This window comes from Panicum hallii, chromosome 3, assembly GCF_002211085.1.
Source record: "Panicum hallii strain FIL2 chromosome 3, PHallii_v3.1, whole genome shotgun sequence".
NCBI classification, from domain to species: Eukaryota; Viridiplantae; Streptophyta; class Magnoliopsida; order Poales; family Poaceae; genus Panicum; species Panicum hallii.
Genome location: NC_038044.1, coordinates 28,618,737 through 28,634,146, shown reverse-complemented (window position 1 = coordinate 28,634,146; position 15,410 = coordinate 28,618,737). Strand labels below are relative to the sequence as shown.

The window sequence follows — 15,410 nt, the reverse complement described above, 5'->3', positions numbered from 1 at the left end:
TATGGGAGGTAGCCAATAATGAAGCCGAGTATGAGGTATTGCTTCACGGGCTACGTTTGGCGATACTACTAGGCATCAAGCAACTACTTGTATATGGCAATTCACTTCTTGTCATTTAGCAAGTCAACAAAGAGTGGGACTGCAACAAGGATACAACAAGAAGTGCGCAAGCTGGAAAATAAATTTTCTGGCCTGGAGGTTCATCATGTGGTACGGGAGCATAATGTTGGCGCAGATATACTGTCCAAGCTAGGATCCACCCACGCATAGGTTCCAGTAGGAGTCTTCATCCAGGAGCTGAAACAGCCATCCATCAAGTCCTCACTTGAGGTAACCACTGATGCTGGCCATCATCAGCCTGATCGGGAGGTCATGATGCTTGGAGAGGACTGGAGAGAGGCTTATATCGACTTCATCCGGGATCAAAGACTGCCAGCGGGGATGGATGCAAGAAGTGCAGAGGCAGCTTGTGTCATGCGCAAAAGCAAAGGTTTCGTCCTAGTTGACTGTAAGCTCTACCGGCGTGGTACACGATCAGGGGTGCTCATGAAGTGCGTCATGAGAGAAGACGGCTATGACATACTGCGGGAGATACATGAGGGCGTTTGCGGCAACCATGCAGCTTCAAGAACGCTGGTGGGGAAAGCATACAGAGCTGGTTTCTGGTGGCCCACCGCAGTGTCTGATGTTGAGGACCTCGTGCGGAGATGCCAAAACTGCCAATTCTTTGGCAAGCAATCTCACATCCCAGCTCACAATCTCATCACCATACCACCATCCTGGTCGTTCGCTTGCTGGAGCCTTGATATGATTGGGCCCTTCACAACGGCGCCAGGCAGTTTCACCCATGTATTGGTGGCTATCGACAAGTTTACCAAGTGGATCGAGTATAAGCCAATAGCCAAGCTCACACCAGATCGAGTTGTTGATTTCATCACTACAAGAAATACTTCAATCTGTGATGGATTTGTGGTGACGGATTGACAAATCGTCATGAATATGGTACCATCAATGACGATTATCAAATTTTAATCACAGATTTGCATTGGCGGGCTACCCAGCCCATAATTTATGACGAAATAGTCGAAACCGTCATAATCTAGTATGAAAACGTCATGGATTTGCTCATCTATACTAATACCATGGTGACAAACTTGAATTTGTCATGGTAGTGTTGGATCGAAGATTAAAACCATTACAATATTTGATCTCTTAAGATATTGGTTTTAAAAACTCAGAAAAATAAAAAATGAGACTATAATTGATTGCAGATCTAAACAAACTCCTAAACATCACGCAGGCCTAATAAAAATAAAAATTTCTCAAGTGATATTCGAACCTGCAACTTTATCCAAGGAGATGACGCACTTTACCACTCAGTCAGCCTCCAGCATTGGTCTAAACGGCACGCCATGTTTGTTTTATCTTAATAAGAAAAATGGAGAAAAATAAAACAAGCAAAGCCATGCGGAGAATCGAACCAACAACCTCAGGAAACATCTCCACGCAACTTAACCGCTGAGACACCTGCATCGTTGTGAAAAATAGATGTCTCAAATTTATTTATCCAGTTATTATTTAGTCATTTAACTGCTCCAGACCCAATCGAGCAGATAGGCTCCGCTCCATTCCCCATCTTCGTGCGCTGTCGCTCCTGAAGCCTCCGGTGCCGCGACGACAGCCACCATTGCTGCAAAATCTTGCCTGCAAGCACCTTGGTGCCTTCGAGGTTCAGCTGCCGCCGCCTCCCGATTGTCTTGCCAGGTGCAGGGGCACTCCACTACGCTTCTCCCCTCTGCTGGTCGAGCTCCTCTCCTCACCTCGCCTCTGCTCACCCAGGCGCTCATCTCCTCTGTAGGTGTCCTCCTCTGCTCACCGAGGGGCAGGCGGCCTCCATCGGCGGTTCCCCAGGCGGCAGTCGCAGGGGCGCTCCACCGCGCGCTCCTCGCCTCTGCTGGCCGAGCTCCTCTCCTGTCATCACCTCTGCTCGCCTAGGCGCTCATCTCCTCTACTCTGCGGGCGTCCTACTCTGCTCATCGAGGGGCATGCAGCCTCCATCGGTGGTTCCACAGGCGGCAGGCGCAGGTGGCCTCCGCCGGCGCTCGCCCTGTCCTGTAGAGCTCATCTCCACACGCCTCCTGCAGAGCTCCTCTCCTCTCCCCTGCTCCAGCCCCAGGTACACAATCTTTGTATGTTTCACCTGTACTTTGAGTAAATATATTGCTGATGGAATGATTCATTGGTTCAGACATTGAATCTTTGTATTAGTAGTATAGATGTTGTTGTCGCTAGTAGAGACCGTCTAGGAAAAGATTGAAGATTGTAATCGTTGGATAGGTGCGACATTGCAATCTGCAGGCATGGGTGTTTGTTTTGAGTCTAATAGGCCTAGTACAAACAAATTTTACTTGCATACAGATACTGTTGTTTATGCATTCTTGGATCACTGCAAATGCTTACTGAACTTTATAAAAATTTTGGTTGCAGCTGATGGGTTTCTAAATGCGACCCGGGGGAATGTGTTTGAACTGATCATTACATTGTTTGCTCTGCACAAATTTGGCAGCCAAGGTACTTTTTCTTCAATAACTATAACCTATACTTGCATTTAGCTTATATATCCAGAGGCAGACTTGTTGATTTAAGTTTCTTTACAATGCTTGATTAGATGGATAGAAGTTGGGTGCATGCAAGACTGTTTTCTCAAGATTACATCAATGGTGTCAAAGAATTTATGAGCTTCATTCGTGGGAAATTTGGAGAGGATGAAGAAATTTTATGCCCATGCAGTAGATGTCTTAATCAGAAGTACCAGCATCAAGCTCTTGTGGAGAGGCATATATTGATGAATGGCATGCAAAGTACATACACTCGATGGATTCATCATGGAGAGAACTTTGATGTCTATGCTAATGAGCATTCTGTTGAGGTGCATGAATATGATTCTTTACAAGAGTTGGGTATGAATGAGCACGACAACTATAGTGATGGTAATTTGAATGAGTTGTTACAAGACTTACACAACGCAGAGAAAGATAAAGAAGATGGTGAAAATGAGAATGATGCAGAACCTAGTAACAATGGGTCATTTTTCAAAATAGTGATGAAAGAGGCCAAGCGTCAGCTTTATCCAGGTTGTACTAAATTTTCAAAGTTGACCTTTGTGGTAAAGCTTCTACACATGAAGTCATTTTTTAGGATATCCAATTCTGCATTTTCAGCAATATTAAAACTTTTGTCTGATGCTTTCCCAGAATGCAATACACTCCCTAAATCATATTATGAAGCAAAGACTCTTTTAAAGGAATTAGGTCTTGGGTATGAATCAATACATGTGTGCTACAACAATTGTGTGCTCTTCAGAAAGAAATATGCCAAGCTTGACAATTGCCTTGTTTGTGGTCTCTCAAGATGGGTTGATGCTGAAAGAAAGAAGATCCCACAGAAAGTGTTATGGCATTTTCCTTTGATACCTAGGCTACAAAGGATGTTTGTGAACAAAGAAGCAGCAGAACAAGCACAGTGGCACAAGCTAAAGCGAAATCCTAAGGAGAAGGAAATGAGTCACCCTGCTGATGGTGAGGCATGGCAAGATTTTGACAGAGAATATCCAGATTTTGCAAAAGATGCTAGAAACCTTAGACTTGGACTAGCTACTGATGGATTTAACCCTTTTTCAGAAAAGAACACCAAATACAGCATGTGGCCTGTACTTGTTGTGCCATATAACCTTCCACCTTGGATGTGTATGGATGAGACAAATTTCATCATGGCTTTGCTTATTCCTGGTCCTGCATCACCTGGAAATGACTTTGATGTATTTTTAGAACCTCTTATAGAAGATTTACTTGAGCTTTGGACAGGTATACGTATTTATGATGCTCTAAGTGGAAAAAAGTTTAACCTTCGTGCTGCAGTTTTATGATGCATCCACGATTACCCAGCTTTGAACACTCTTTCAGGGCGTACAACAAAAGGCTATTTTGCATGTATTCATTGTGACAAGCACCCTCTTTCATACAGATTGAGGAGAAAAATTGGTTATTTTGGGCATTTTCGTTTCCTTCCAATGGGACATCACTTGCGTAGAAATAATGAATTTGTTGGTCTTCATGAAAGCAATGATCCGCCAAGTAAATTCTCTATAGAAGAGTTGATGGCTGAACTAGAGAGAGTTAAACATGTTAGGCCTGGGAAGCAACAAGGAAATAGGAAAAGAAAGCATTCTGATATGGACAAGGATGAGGTGGTAGTTTGGAGTCGGATGGTTAGTTTATGGAAGTTACCATATTGGAAAAATTTGAAACTGAGACATAATCTTGATGTCATGCATATTGAGAAAAATATATGTGAGAACTTGATTGGGACAATTCTCAATATACCTGGGAAGATAAAGGACACAGTTAAAGCTAGGCTTGATCTGAAAGATTTGGGTATTCGAAAGGAGCTACAATTTAGAGAGCATGGAGATTCATATGAGATGCCTCATGCAAGATACACCTTGTCCACAGAACAAAAGAAGACATTTTGTGATTTTTTACGAGAGGTGAAGTTTCCAGATGGATTTGCCTCCAACATATCAAGATGTGTAAATGCTGAGGGAACCAGGTTACAAGGGCTCAAAACACATGATTGTCATATTCTTCTACAAAGAATATTACCAGCTGCCATGAGAGGATTTTTGGACAGGGATATTTATGAGGCTCTAGCTGAGTTGGGCAAATTTTTTAGGGACTTGTGCAGCAGAATTCTTAACAAGGATGTGTTGGCTGAAATGAAGAAAGAAATCCCAATATTTTTGGTAAAACATGAGAAAATATTTCCCCCGGCTTTCTTTGATGTGATGGTACACCTAGCTGTACATCTACCTGATGAGGCATTGCTGCGAGGTCCTGTGCAATATGGTTGGATGTACCCAATTGAAAGGCGGTTGTATACTTTGAAGCGCTATGTGAGGAATAGGGCACGACTAGAAGGCTCAATTGCCGAGGCTTATATTGCAGATGAGTGCTTGACATTTTGCTCTAAATACATGGACGATGTAGAAACAAGATTTAATCAGGAATCAAGAAATAAAGGGTTCTCTAATGAGGAAGCCTACAATGTTGATGTTTTTGGACATGGAGTTAGTTTCACCTCTGCTTGTGAACTAGTGTATGATGATAGTGCCATTGATCAAATGGTATGGTATGTTCTGAACAATTGTAGTCAGGTTGACAAATATGTGAGGTATGTGATCAAATGGTATGGTATGGTATATTCTTTATTGTATTCATAGTTTTACAAGCTACCTTCGACAAATATATATGAGGTATGCTATCATTGTTTCTAAATTGCAGAATATTCAGAGATGAATTAGAGAGGGAAGGGCTGCCTAACATTGAAAGAACTTTGCAGCAGGGATTCCAGACTTGGTTCAGGAACCATGTTAGTTGTAATTCAAATCTTTTTATGTATTTTTGAGCTATAGAGTCTGATATGTCTGTGTTGCATGTGGCAGATCCTGAAGTTGCGGAATATAAATCAAGAAGAGGTTGATGATGATCTATTTTCCTTGGCTTGTGGTCCTGATTTCAGAGTTAGAAAATACTCCTCATGCATAGTAAATGGAGTGTGGTTTAACACTGTTGATCGTGACAAACATCGAAAGACACAAAATAGTGGAGTAATGACACCAGGTACACATAAAGGTCAGGAAATTGATTTTTTTGGAACCTTAAGAGAGATCATTCAGTTAAATTATAATTTTGATGATAGATCTGTTGTTTTATTTAAATGTGGCTGGTTTAAATTGGACGGGAAGAGGACTGAACTTAAAGATGATGGCTTTTTTAAAAGCATTAATTTTGAAAGTCTATGGTACAAAAATGATCCCTATATTCTGGCCACTCAAGCAAGGAAGGTCTTCTATTTGGCAGACACAAAATTGGGTAAAAGTTGGCATGTTGTTCAGACGTTTGAGCATAGGCATCTTTATAATGTGAGTGAAAATGAAGCTACACAACATAATGCTCCTGCACATCAAGAAGATGAGTGTTGTGAAGATAATGGTATCCGGCAAAGGGTTTCTGACATTGTATATGAGAAGCCTTTAAGTAGAGATGATGAACAAGGTCTTACTATTGAAGCTACTGAAATGGAAAAATTGCTAAAAGGAAAATATCAAGAAGTGCATGAGAGTGATAGTGAAGAAGAAGATGTCATGATTGTTGAGTACTGCGGTGATGCCGAAGAAGGTGTCACAAATGAGGTTGACAGTGATGACAAATAGCCATTTCCAATTTAGAACATAGAAGCTTGCAAGGGTAGAGCACCTGGTACAAATATGGAGGAGCACTAGAGTGGCAAGTTGTATCTTCTAATGTTGTATTTTCATGGAATTGAGTTTGTGTTGCACAATATTATTATTATGGAATTGAGTTTGTGCTGCACAATATTATTGTCATATGGATATGATGCAAACTGTGTAAAATTTAAAATATTTGAGGGAACATGCTGCCAAATTTTGTAAAATTTGAAAATTTTAAAGCAACATGCTGCCAAATTATAAAATTTTAAACATTTAAAGGGATATGCTGCCAAAACTTTATAGAGTCCAAAATGAAGAAATTATTTTATAGAGTATAATTTTTGCCAAATCCATTGATTTTTTTATGAAACAAATTGCCTTACTCTTAATTCAAGTATGTGTGAATTCAAATTGGCTTACCCTTTATTTCAATTATGGTGAATTCAAATCGAACAACTCTTAATTCAAGTATGTGTGAATTCAAATTGGCACACTCTTACTCCAAGGATATGTGATTTCAAATTGGTAGTCTTTCAACATACTAAGTCAATCTATTTATGGAAACTAATATGGTTCAAATTAGCTTACCCCTTTTTGATGAAACAAATTGACTTACTATTAATTCAAGTACGAATGAATTCAAATTGACTTACTCTTCATTCAAGTATGTGTGCATTCAAATTAGCTTACTCTTAATTCAAGTATGTGTGTGAAATTAAATTGGTTTTACCCTTAATTCAAGTATGTGTGGGTTCAAATCGACTATACCTTTAGTTCACGTATGTGTGAATTCAAATTCCCTTTACTCTTAATTAAGTTGTGTGTCAATTTAAAGTGAAATTCATCATGCATGTATCAATTCATGTTATATCCACTTTTTTGTTAGTTCAAATTGTCTTACTCTTGTTATCAATGAAGAATGTGACCGTTAAATTGTTCCTACCACGGTATAGCTAGTGGAGGGCATAACACCTCGATTGCTACCACAATAACTAATCAAGTTGGACATGAGACAATTTAATCATATATGTTCCTTATAAAACATAATAATTGTGATAATGCTCATCCATATTGGTAGTTGGTGACTTAACCAAAAAAGGATGCAATTATTTTGAAGTATATATTGCCTCTTCTTTAAATCAAAAGTTTATATGTACGTTGTTAAAACAAATTGAGAGCCCACGTGTCAAACAACATTCATTTTTCCCACCTTCCCAAAATGTCACTGCCTACGGTCCCGCCTCCCGCGTGGCCCCAAATCTCATCCCGCCTCGTCAAAATTCACCTCCCGCCTAGCCCAAATCTTATCCCACCTCAGAATTCAGGTGCTTATATATTTATTTACCAGTCCCAACCATAGCTTGTTTCGGTCCCAAATCCATCCAGCCGCCACCACACATGACTCTGCAGCTGCAGCTTGCCTCCTCATCCCAAATCCATCCATCCAGCTGCAGCTCATCTCCTCGATCCTCCTCCTAAGGCCGGTTTACCTCTGCAGCTCGCCTCGTGGTGCTGCTGTCGATTGGAGAGGGTTGGGAGGTGCGCCCCTCATAGGCTGCTCACCTCTGTTGCTCACCTCCTCATGCTGCCGTCGATTGGAGAGGGCTGGGAGAAGCGCGCCCCTCCCCCTGCTACGATTTGTGAGGGTAAGGAGCTGCGCCCTCCCCCTGCTACAATTGTTGAATCCTGCTGTTTGCCTCCTGCTCCTATCGTTTGAGTCCAGCTGCTCACCTCCTCATGTTGCTGTTGATTGGTGAGGTCTAGGAGGATCCACGCCCCTCCCCCTGCTACGATTGGTGAGGGCAAGGAGCTGCACCCCTCCCCCTTCTACGATTGGCTGATCTGTAGGGGTGCTGTAGGTGGGAGCTGTGCCCCTCCCCCTTCTACGATTGGTGTGACTATGCTTGTGATGTTCTTTTCTGCAATGTGCCCCCTTCTTTTTATTCTAAAACTAATCTTGACTATGCTTTTTTCTATCAAAATTGTATGATGTAAGCAGCACCTTGTACTTAAGTTCCAATAGGCTTTTCTAGGTACTGCATGTGATTGGCTATCTGATGCTATGCTTATTTGTGTTTTCCTCCTGCTTCTGGACTTTGCTATGAACATGCAGTAAAATAAACAAGCACTATTTGTGTTCAGCTTTGCTATTTACTACAAGCTTTTTTCTTAAAGTAGTTTTCTATATTTTTTGTTTGCATTTAACATTACTTTATGTTTTCCATCCAGCATTGGGCAAGATGGCTCCTGGTCGTGCAAAGTTTCCAGCCAAGAAACCACAAAAACATCGACCAGTAGCGGCAGGTGCCGTCCTCTACTCATCTCTCTTCTGAATATATTTCCTGTTTATGTGAATATTTTGCATGTGCTGTTATAAATTTCAAAATCATGTAATGCGGCAAGCAGTGTTATCAATAGTAATTTGTTGCTCATTTTTTCTCTCATCAGAACAACCATTGCATCCATATGAAGTGGAGCGCCTCCAACAATGTATGAGGAACAAAGCAAGGCTAAAAGAATTTGGAATTCATGATCTAGTCGATGTGCTTTCAAATGCAAATTCTATTGCTCACAAGAAGAATAAGCTAAATTGCAGAAATAGAGAAAACTCAGAGGATGAGTATGATCCGACAAATAATGACACTGATGAGGAGGATCTGCTTGACGATGACACTCCTGAGGTGCTAATTCCTCCTGTCCAATTTATTGATTGATTTATGCTTCCATTTTTGGAATGGTTTGAAGGGTTGTAACAAAAAAACTGCTGCTATGCATCCTGAAGCAATCAAGACTCGTTAAAAAAGAGTTTTTGCAGAGCCACAAACTACTAGAAGTACAAGGTCAAAGAAAACAACTTCCTATCGTGATGCAAGTTTGGCACCAAATGAAATCTTTGTGCCATCTTCATCTCTATCACATGGCAGCCAAGTTGAAGAAGTCTGCAACTTTGATGGCCACACACATGCTACAGCTGAAGGCTAGTTTAGCTGTCATGTTTCTTACTCTTATTATATTAGCATTGATTGCATGATGACTGCATTTTTACATGCTGCCATTTTTTCAGCTAATGTACCTGCCCTTTTTGATGATAACAACCACATGACCAATGAACTTCATGCCATTGCTCCCTCTGATGGGCACAACCAGATGGGTAACGAAGGTAATAATTTTTGGCTATCATTCTGTTTAGCGCTTAGTGAAGTGAATGATGATTGTTCTTGTTGGCTACCATTTTTTAGATAATGGACATGTCCAGATTGAGGATAACATGACTATTGGAGGTGAGGCTACTACTAATCTTGGTGTCCAGAATGAGATAACTAATGAAGGTAATAGTATATCAATCTATCTACCATATCATGTGTTTTTTGCTTCGCAATTGAACTTTGCATCTCATGCTTGATCCATGCTCAATTCATCTTACTAATTCTATCTCTATGTAGATGTACAACTTGTTGAAAATGATCGAAGGGAGAGAGGAGTGAATATGGGACATGGTCTTGAGAAGATGAGTCGAGCTATGCATGGGAAGCTACAAATTGTTATTCCTGAAGGGGGGATAAGGCCCGTGGCACCTTTTGCAGCTGCTAAGTTTGCAACCGAATGCAATATTGCAGTCAGGAACCATATGCCGGTGTTAAAACATTGGAAGGATTATAAGAAGAATTCTGCTCTTTTACAACAATTTAGAGGAACACTTAAAGTGCATTATCTAGGTCTTCCTATCTCATTGAATGGCTATAAATTGTTGATTTTTTCACACATTCATCTTTTTTTAATAGGCAAAGTTTGATATCAATACCAATGATGCATCTGTTCAAAAAGCCTGTTCTGGCATGATGAAGAATGCAATCAGTCAACAACATCACAGGCTTAAAATGCAATATTTTGATCCTTTTCCATTGCATTTGGTGAGCAAATCTTTTCCTATCAAATCAATGACTGATGAACAATGGAATGAGCTTGTAGAATCTTGGAAGAGACCAAAAAAGATGGTACATTCCTTTCTAAAAACCTAAATCCTACCTCATATGTATTGAATTGACACATGACTTACATGTATTCTGATTTTTTATGTAGGAGACATGTCAAAAGAACAAAAACAACCGATCTAATGTGAAGCACCACCACACAACTGGTTCTCGTAATTACCCAGTTCATGTAGAAAATTTGGTAAGTTACATATATATTTATATTTTTTCTGTTCTATATTTCAGCATGACTGTGGAACAAAAATTATGCACTTTGCAGTGCTTTGTGATATTTTATGAGGTAGCTGCAGACGAGGTTAAAAAATATTTCTAATAGTTTGTGTTTGGGCTGAAATGAGCTGAGTTGTTATGTTAATGTCTAAACTACCATGTGTTGTAAATTTAAATGCTTTCATATGTCAAGTTCATGCTTAGTCCTGCCCGAAAGCCATATGTCAACCTGTAATTCCTTTTTGCTACTATCATGTCAACTTGCTGAAATTGTTATTTTTTTAAAGAGAAACCTGCTGAATATGTTATTACTGCATTCTTTTCTAGGGAGACAAATATATTGATCATGAACCTGATGCATTGGAGTTGTTCAAGGAGTGTCACTATAGCAAGAAAAAGAAAGGGTTCACACTTGATGTACAATTAGCCATAGTTAAGTATCATTCAAAACTGCTGCTTTAAATTCTTATAATGCTCTCTCAAGATCAATGATCATGTTTGCTACTTGCATTTTCAGTCTGAAATGGAAACTAGATTGTCTGCATCAAGAGAAGGTGAACAATCTTTGTCTCCTACTAAGGTTGTTGCTGATGTGCTTGCTGAGAAAACAAAGAAGAGTTCATTTCTAAAGAATATTGGGATTCGTAATGCATGCTCTAGGCCTAGCATAAGAAGCATCGAAGCGCAACTTGAAGTGGAGAAAAGGGCAAATGATGACCTTCGAGCTGTTGTTGATGCCCAACGTGAACAATTGGATTTGCTATCAAAGCAAGTGAAAGAAACAGAACAGGGAAGAATTAGAGAGCAAGATGAAATGAAGAAGAAACAAGCTGAGATGGAAGCAAAGCTCCAGCTTGTGCTAAGTCAGATCAAGTCAACTTGAGCGAATGCTATGGTGGGACTTAGACATTTGTTTTGTTGCTGCAACAGCTGCATGCATTTTGTTAATAGATGAAGTAGTTATAATACTTTTGCTCTTTCATGCTTGCTAATGCAAGATGCATATGCTAGACATTTGTTGATGTCGTATGCCTAACTTGGATGTCGTATGGGATGGATGGAATCTATATTGCTATATTTGATATATGAGCATTGTTGTTTTTTCATGTTTATAAGGTTTGATGTATGAATGTGGTATGATTTGAGCTGAAATAATAATTTTGAAAATGGGCTGAATTGAATTTGATGAATTTTTTGGTGGGCTGAACTAAATTGGGCCAAATTGGACCAGATTTTGAATTGGATTGAAAGTAATATAAAATGGCACTAATGGGCCTGGTCAAAAATTAAGAAAATGGGCTAAAAAACCTTTGAGTTATTGGGCCAAGCCCAATATAATCCTACGTGGCACTAATTCGTGACGTTTTTTTTGTCATAAAGTTTGGGCCTGGGCTGGGTTGGGGTGGGCTCAAGGCAATTTGTGACGTTTAAGAAACATCATAGATTAATGTAATCAGTGACAGTTACATGCAAAACGTCACAGATGCAATCCATGATGCTCAATACATGACAAACGCAAAAAACATCACAATCACGGTTTTGTGACGTTTTTTGCTAATCCATGACGAATTTGGTCCGTCACAGATTAAAGGATTTCTTGTAGTGCATCTCTGATATCTTGCATCGCTTCGGCTTCCCGAATACCATCATCACAGATGTGGATTCAAATTTGTGACATTCAGGTACTTAGGATTAAAACACACTAGATTCTAGTATAAATTGTGTATGTTTGATCTTTGTATGTGTGCTAAAACATTAATGCAAAGGCAAAAGGATCTTTTTGTAATTCTGGAAAATTTAAGTCCTTTGGTGTAAAATGGGTGAGAATGGGAGGTAAAATCAAAATATGTGAAGGTTGTTTTGCAAAAAGGCAAGAACTTACTTTTAAACCACAAATAGAAGTGAAACTACCCTAAGGATTCAAGTGGAGTGTAGAATTTAAATAGGATTTCTCCGAAGTTTAAAACTTTACCAAGTTTTAAAATAGATTCAAATCCTTAACTTTTTTAAAACTGGATCTTAAAGAAAAGTTGTAGATCTTGTTAAGCTCTACACTTTTGCTTTTGGGCACATTTTCATTTGAGCTATGGTTTGAAAGTTAACTTGGCTTTACAGTGGAGTCCCTGCACTTTTTATAAATTGCAGACTAGTCCTCCTTCATCTACCTTGTGACATTCAGGTGCTTAGAATGAAAACACACTAAATGCTAGTAGAAGGTATGTATGTTTGATTTTGTATAAGTGTGCTAACATTTGAATGCAAAGGAAAAGGGTATTTGTGTAATTTTGTAAAATATAGGTCCTTTAGTGTTAAATGGGTGAGAATGGGAAGTAAAAATCAAAACATATGAAGGTTGTTGGGTGAAAAGTCAAGAACTTACTTTTACCCCAAATAAAGGTAAAACTACCCCTAGGATGCAAGTGTAGTGTAGAATTTTCAATAGGATTTACTTAAAGTTTAAAGCTTTGCCAAGTTTCATGTTAGTTTCAAATCCTTAGCTCTTTTGCAACTGAACCTTAAAGCAAAGTTGTAGATCTTGCTAAAATCTACACTTTTGCTTTTGGGCACATTCTCATTTGAGCTATGGTTTGAAAGTTACCTAGTTTTTACAGTGGAGTCCCTGCATTTTTGGAAAATTACGAGTCAGTCCCTTCATCTACCTTCAGCCCCTCTGCTCTGGTCTGTTATGATTTCTCTCTGCCTGACGCCCCGCTGCCGCTTCGCCGGCCATGTGCCAAGCACCGCCACCCCGCGCCACTCTAAACCATGCCACGTGCTGCCCCAGTGTCCACGCCGCCGCTTCCCCGAACTGCGCTGGCCTCTCCCCGCCTTGCCACGCTGCCGTGCCATCTGCCCGAGCCACTCTCCGCCGCCGCTTATCATCGTCGTCGCCCGATCGGCATCGTTGGTTTGTGGTCGGCCGTGCACTTCTCCCTCCCTCTCTACCTGGCCTCCCTATAAAGCCCGGCCGAAGCCTCTCTCGCCTCCCTTCCCTCTCTTCTTCCCCACGAACATCAAGCCGAGCCGCCGAACTATCCACCGGAAAAATTCTCGCCGCCCCGTCCTACTCATCTCAATTCCAGCACGCCAAGGCCTCCTCACCGCCCCTACTTGCCCCTCGACCCACCCTGGCCAAGCCTGCTCTTCTCCTTGGCCGGAACCGAAGGAAGCCGTGCCGCCTCCGCCGCCGGAGGAACCCGAGCCGCCTCAACGTCGACGACCCCCTTCCACCCCACCTCCGGCCAAATTAGGTACCGCAATTGCACCCCCACACCTCCACGGTGCTCATGCACGCCCCATCCATCCATGTTCACCGGCCCCTCGCCGGGAACATGAGCACGCCGCCACGGCCGCCGCCACTCCTCGCCGCCGGCCATGCTCCACCGCTTTTCCTGGTGCACATCACCCACCAACGGGAACAGCATATCCTGTAGGTCGTGTAGGACCCGTTTTTCCTTGGCCAATCCCTCACCGTCGGAGAGAACACGCCGGTCAAACGCCACGGCCGCCGTCTTGACCCGGCAAGGACCCCATTGTAATCTAAGTTTTCGTATTAGGGTTCCAGGTGCAAAAACCCGAGGGCCTCTCTGCAAGTTTCTCATTTAGTGTTGTTTGTAAAAGCTGTCAAATTGTAAAATCCATAGGAAAATGTATAAAAATCCAAAAATTGTCAAACCAACTTTGTTATACTCCCAAAGTTTAGCTCTACAACTTTGATTAATAGAGTATGGTTTGAAACCCAAAGCTTGTTAAGTTATTTTAAAGTCAAGCAAAAGAGTATTTTGTGTGTAACTTTTGCGTACTAACTTTGTTACCTATGAATTTTGGTGTGTAATCTGTTTAAAGTGAATACAAGCTTGTGTAAAAATTGCAGAACCAGTACTGCACCCTAGCTTCAGCTAATTTAATTTTGTGCAACTCAAGCTTGAAAGGGATTGAATTTATTCAAACATATTCCTAAGCCTTTCATGCTTAGATCTTTTTACCATGTCATGATCTACAATAGAATAGTCTGTAGTAAATATTTTAGGAATTTACAACACTGTTTTCTTAAAGTTTGTATTTAAACTTGAAATTTAAACTTAGTTTAAACACTATAGCTTCTATTTTCTGAAAATTATGAAAAATTCATAGTAAGTTTATCCAATAGAAATAAGCATATCCACAAAAATTCAAGGCCATAGCCTTTATGGTTTTCAAAATAAAAATCAAACTAGTCAAATTACTTCAAAGTAATTCAATTAATATGATAATCGAATCAGGACACAAATAGTAGGATTGGATCGAACCCCCCTTGTTTCATGAGTTTATGTTTGTTAATTTGTTGGATTGCAACTTTATTGTGAACCAAAACTCTTAAATGCATGAATCCTAGGAACCTATGTATTGTGCCTGAGTCCTTATCGCATATATGCTCTGCTAATAGGACCGGTGGAAGTCAGGTGATTTCTGTCACTCGCGCGATATAGGAGTTGAATGCTTACTATTCTGCAATCACTATAAGGATGATGGATGGGGTCATTTGTAATATCATGACTCGGAAGGTTATCCCGTCTGTGTTGATAAAAGTTGTTAAGGTCGCAGTGTGTGGTAGTGGTGGCTAAGCGTTTGAAAGTACTAGCCACATGCCGTGAAATATGGTAAATCGGTAAGCCTAGTACCTGATTGGCCCGGCAAATAGACATGTCTCCACCACTCGATTATTTGGTTTCTATTGTACACATGTACCGACGTGTGGGAGTACGTTCTGCGTAGCATACAGGAGTACGATCATGTAGTCGCGCTACAGACGTATGTCCTGCACAATTGGTGTGCGTACAGTCCTGCAGTCGCTTGTGGTGGCCCTGATCCATAACCCAGAATATGAGGGAAACAGTTGCTTTGGAACGATCTTTGGATGTTCCAAGCGTGTGAGTTAG

At 40.7% G+C, this 15,410-nt stretch overlaps 2 protein-coding genes across 2 annotated transcripts; both read left to right on the top strand.

Annotated features, from left to right (window-relative positions):
- The first annotated feature begins 441 nt into the window (after positions 1–441).
- Positions 442–6,271, top strand: LOC112885390. Its single transcript, XM_025951021.1, has 7 exons — positions 442–508; positions 2,567–2,571; positions 2,669–3,134; positions 3,255–3,863; positions 3,963–5,229; positions 5,340–5,427; positions 5,501–6,271. The coding sequence occupies exons 1-7, from the start codon at positions 442–444 to the stop codon at positions 6,269–6,271; spliced, it is 3,273 nt and encodes a 1,090-aa protein (XP_025806806.1).
- A 2,258-nt stretch (positions 6,272–8,529) lies between these two features.
- Positions 8,530–11,374, top strand: LOC112885389. Its single transcript, XM_025951020.1, has 10 exons — positions 8,530–8,593; positions 8,738–8,909; positions 9,214–9,266; positions 9,354–9,449; positions 9,529–9,597; positions 9,733–9,992; positions 10,072–10,284; positions 10,370–10,462; positions 10,819–10,923; positions 11,009–11,374. The coding sequence occupies exons 1-10, from the start codon at positions 8,530–8,532 to the stop codon at positions 11,372–11,374; spliced, it is 1,491 nt and encodes a 496-aa protein (XP_025806805.1).
- The last annotated feature ends 4,036 nt before the right edge of the window (positions 11,375–15,410 follow it).

Bases quoted from the DNA above. Each gene is read 5' to 3' on its own strand.
- LOC112885389 (XM_025951020.1), top strand. From the start codon at position 8,530: ATGGCTCCTGGTCGTGCAAAGTTTCCAGCCAAGAAACCACAAAAACAT. The intron at 9,267-9,353 runs GCTAGTTTAGCT...CCATTTTTTCAG, and splicing joins CACACATGCTACAGCTGAAG to CTAATGTACCTGCCCTTTTT. The intron at 10,924-11,008 runs GTTAAGTATCAT...TTGCATTTTCAG, and splicing joins TTGATGTACAATTAGCCATA to TCTGAAATGGAAACTAGATT.
- LOC112885390 (XM_025951021.1), top strand. From the start codon at position 442: ATGGATGCAAGAAGTGCAGAGGCAGCTTGTGTCATGCGCAAAAGCAAA. The intron at 3,864-3,962 runs GTATACGTATTT...ACACTCTTTCAG, and splicing joins TTTACTTGAGCTTTGGACAG to GGCGTACAACAAAAGGCTAT. The intron at 5,428-5,500 runs GTTAGTTGTAAT...TGCATGTGGCAG, and splicing joins AGACTTGGTTCAGGAACCAT to ATCCTGAAGTTGCGGAATAT.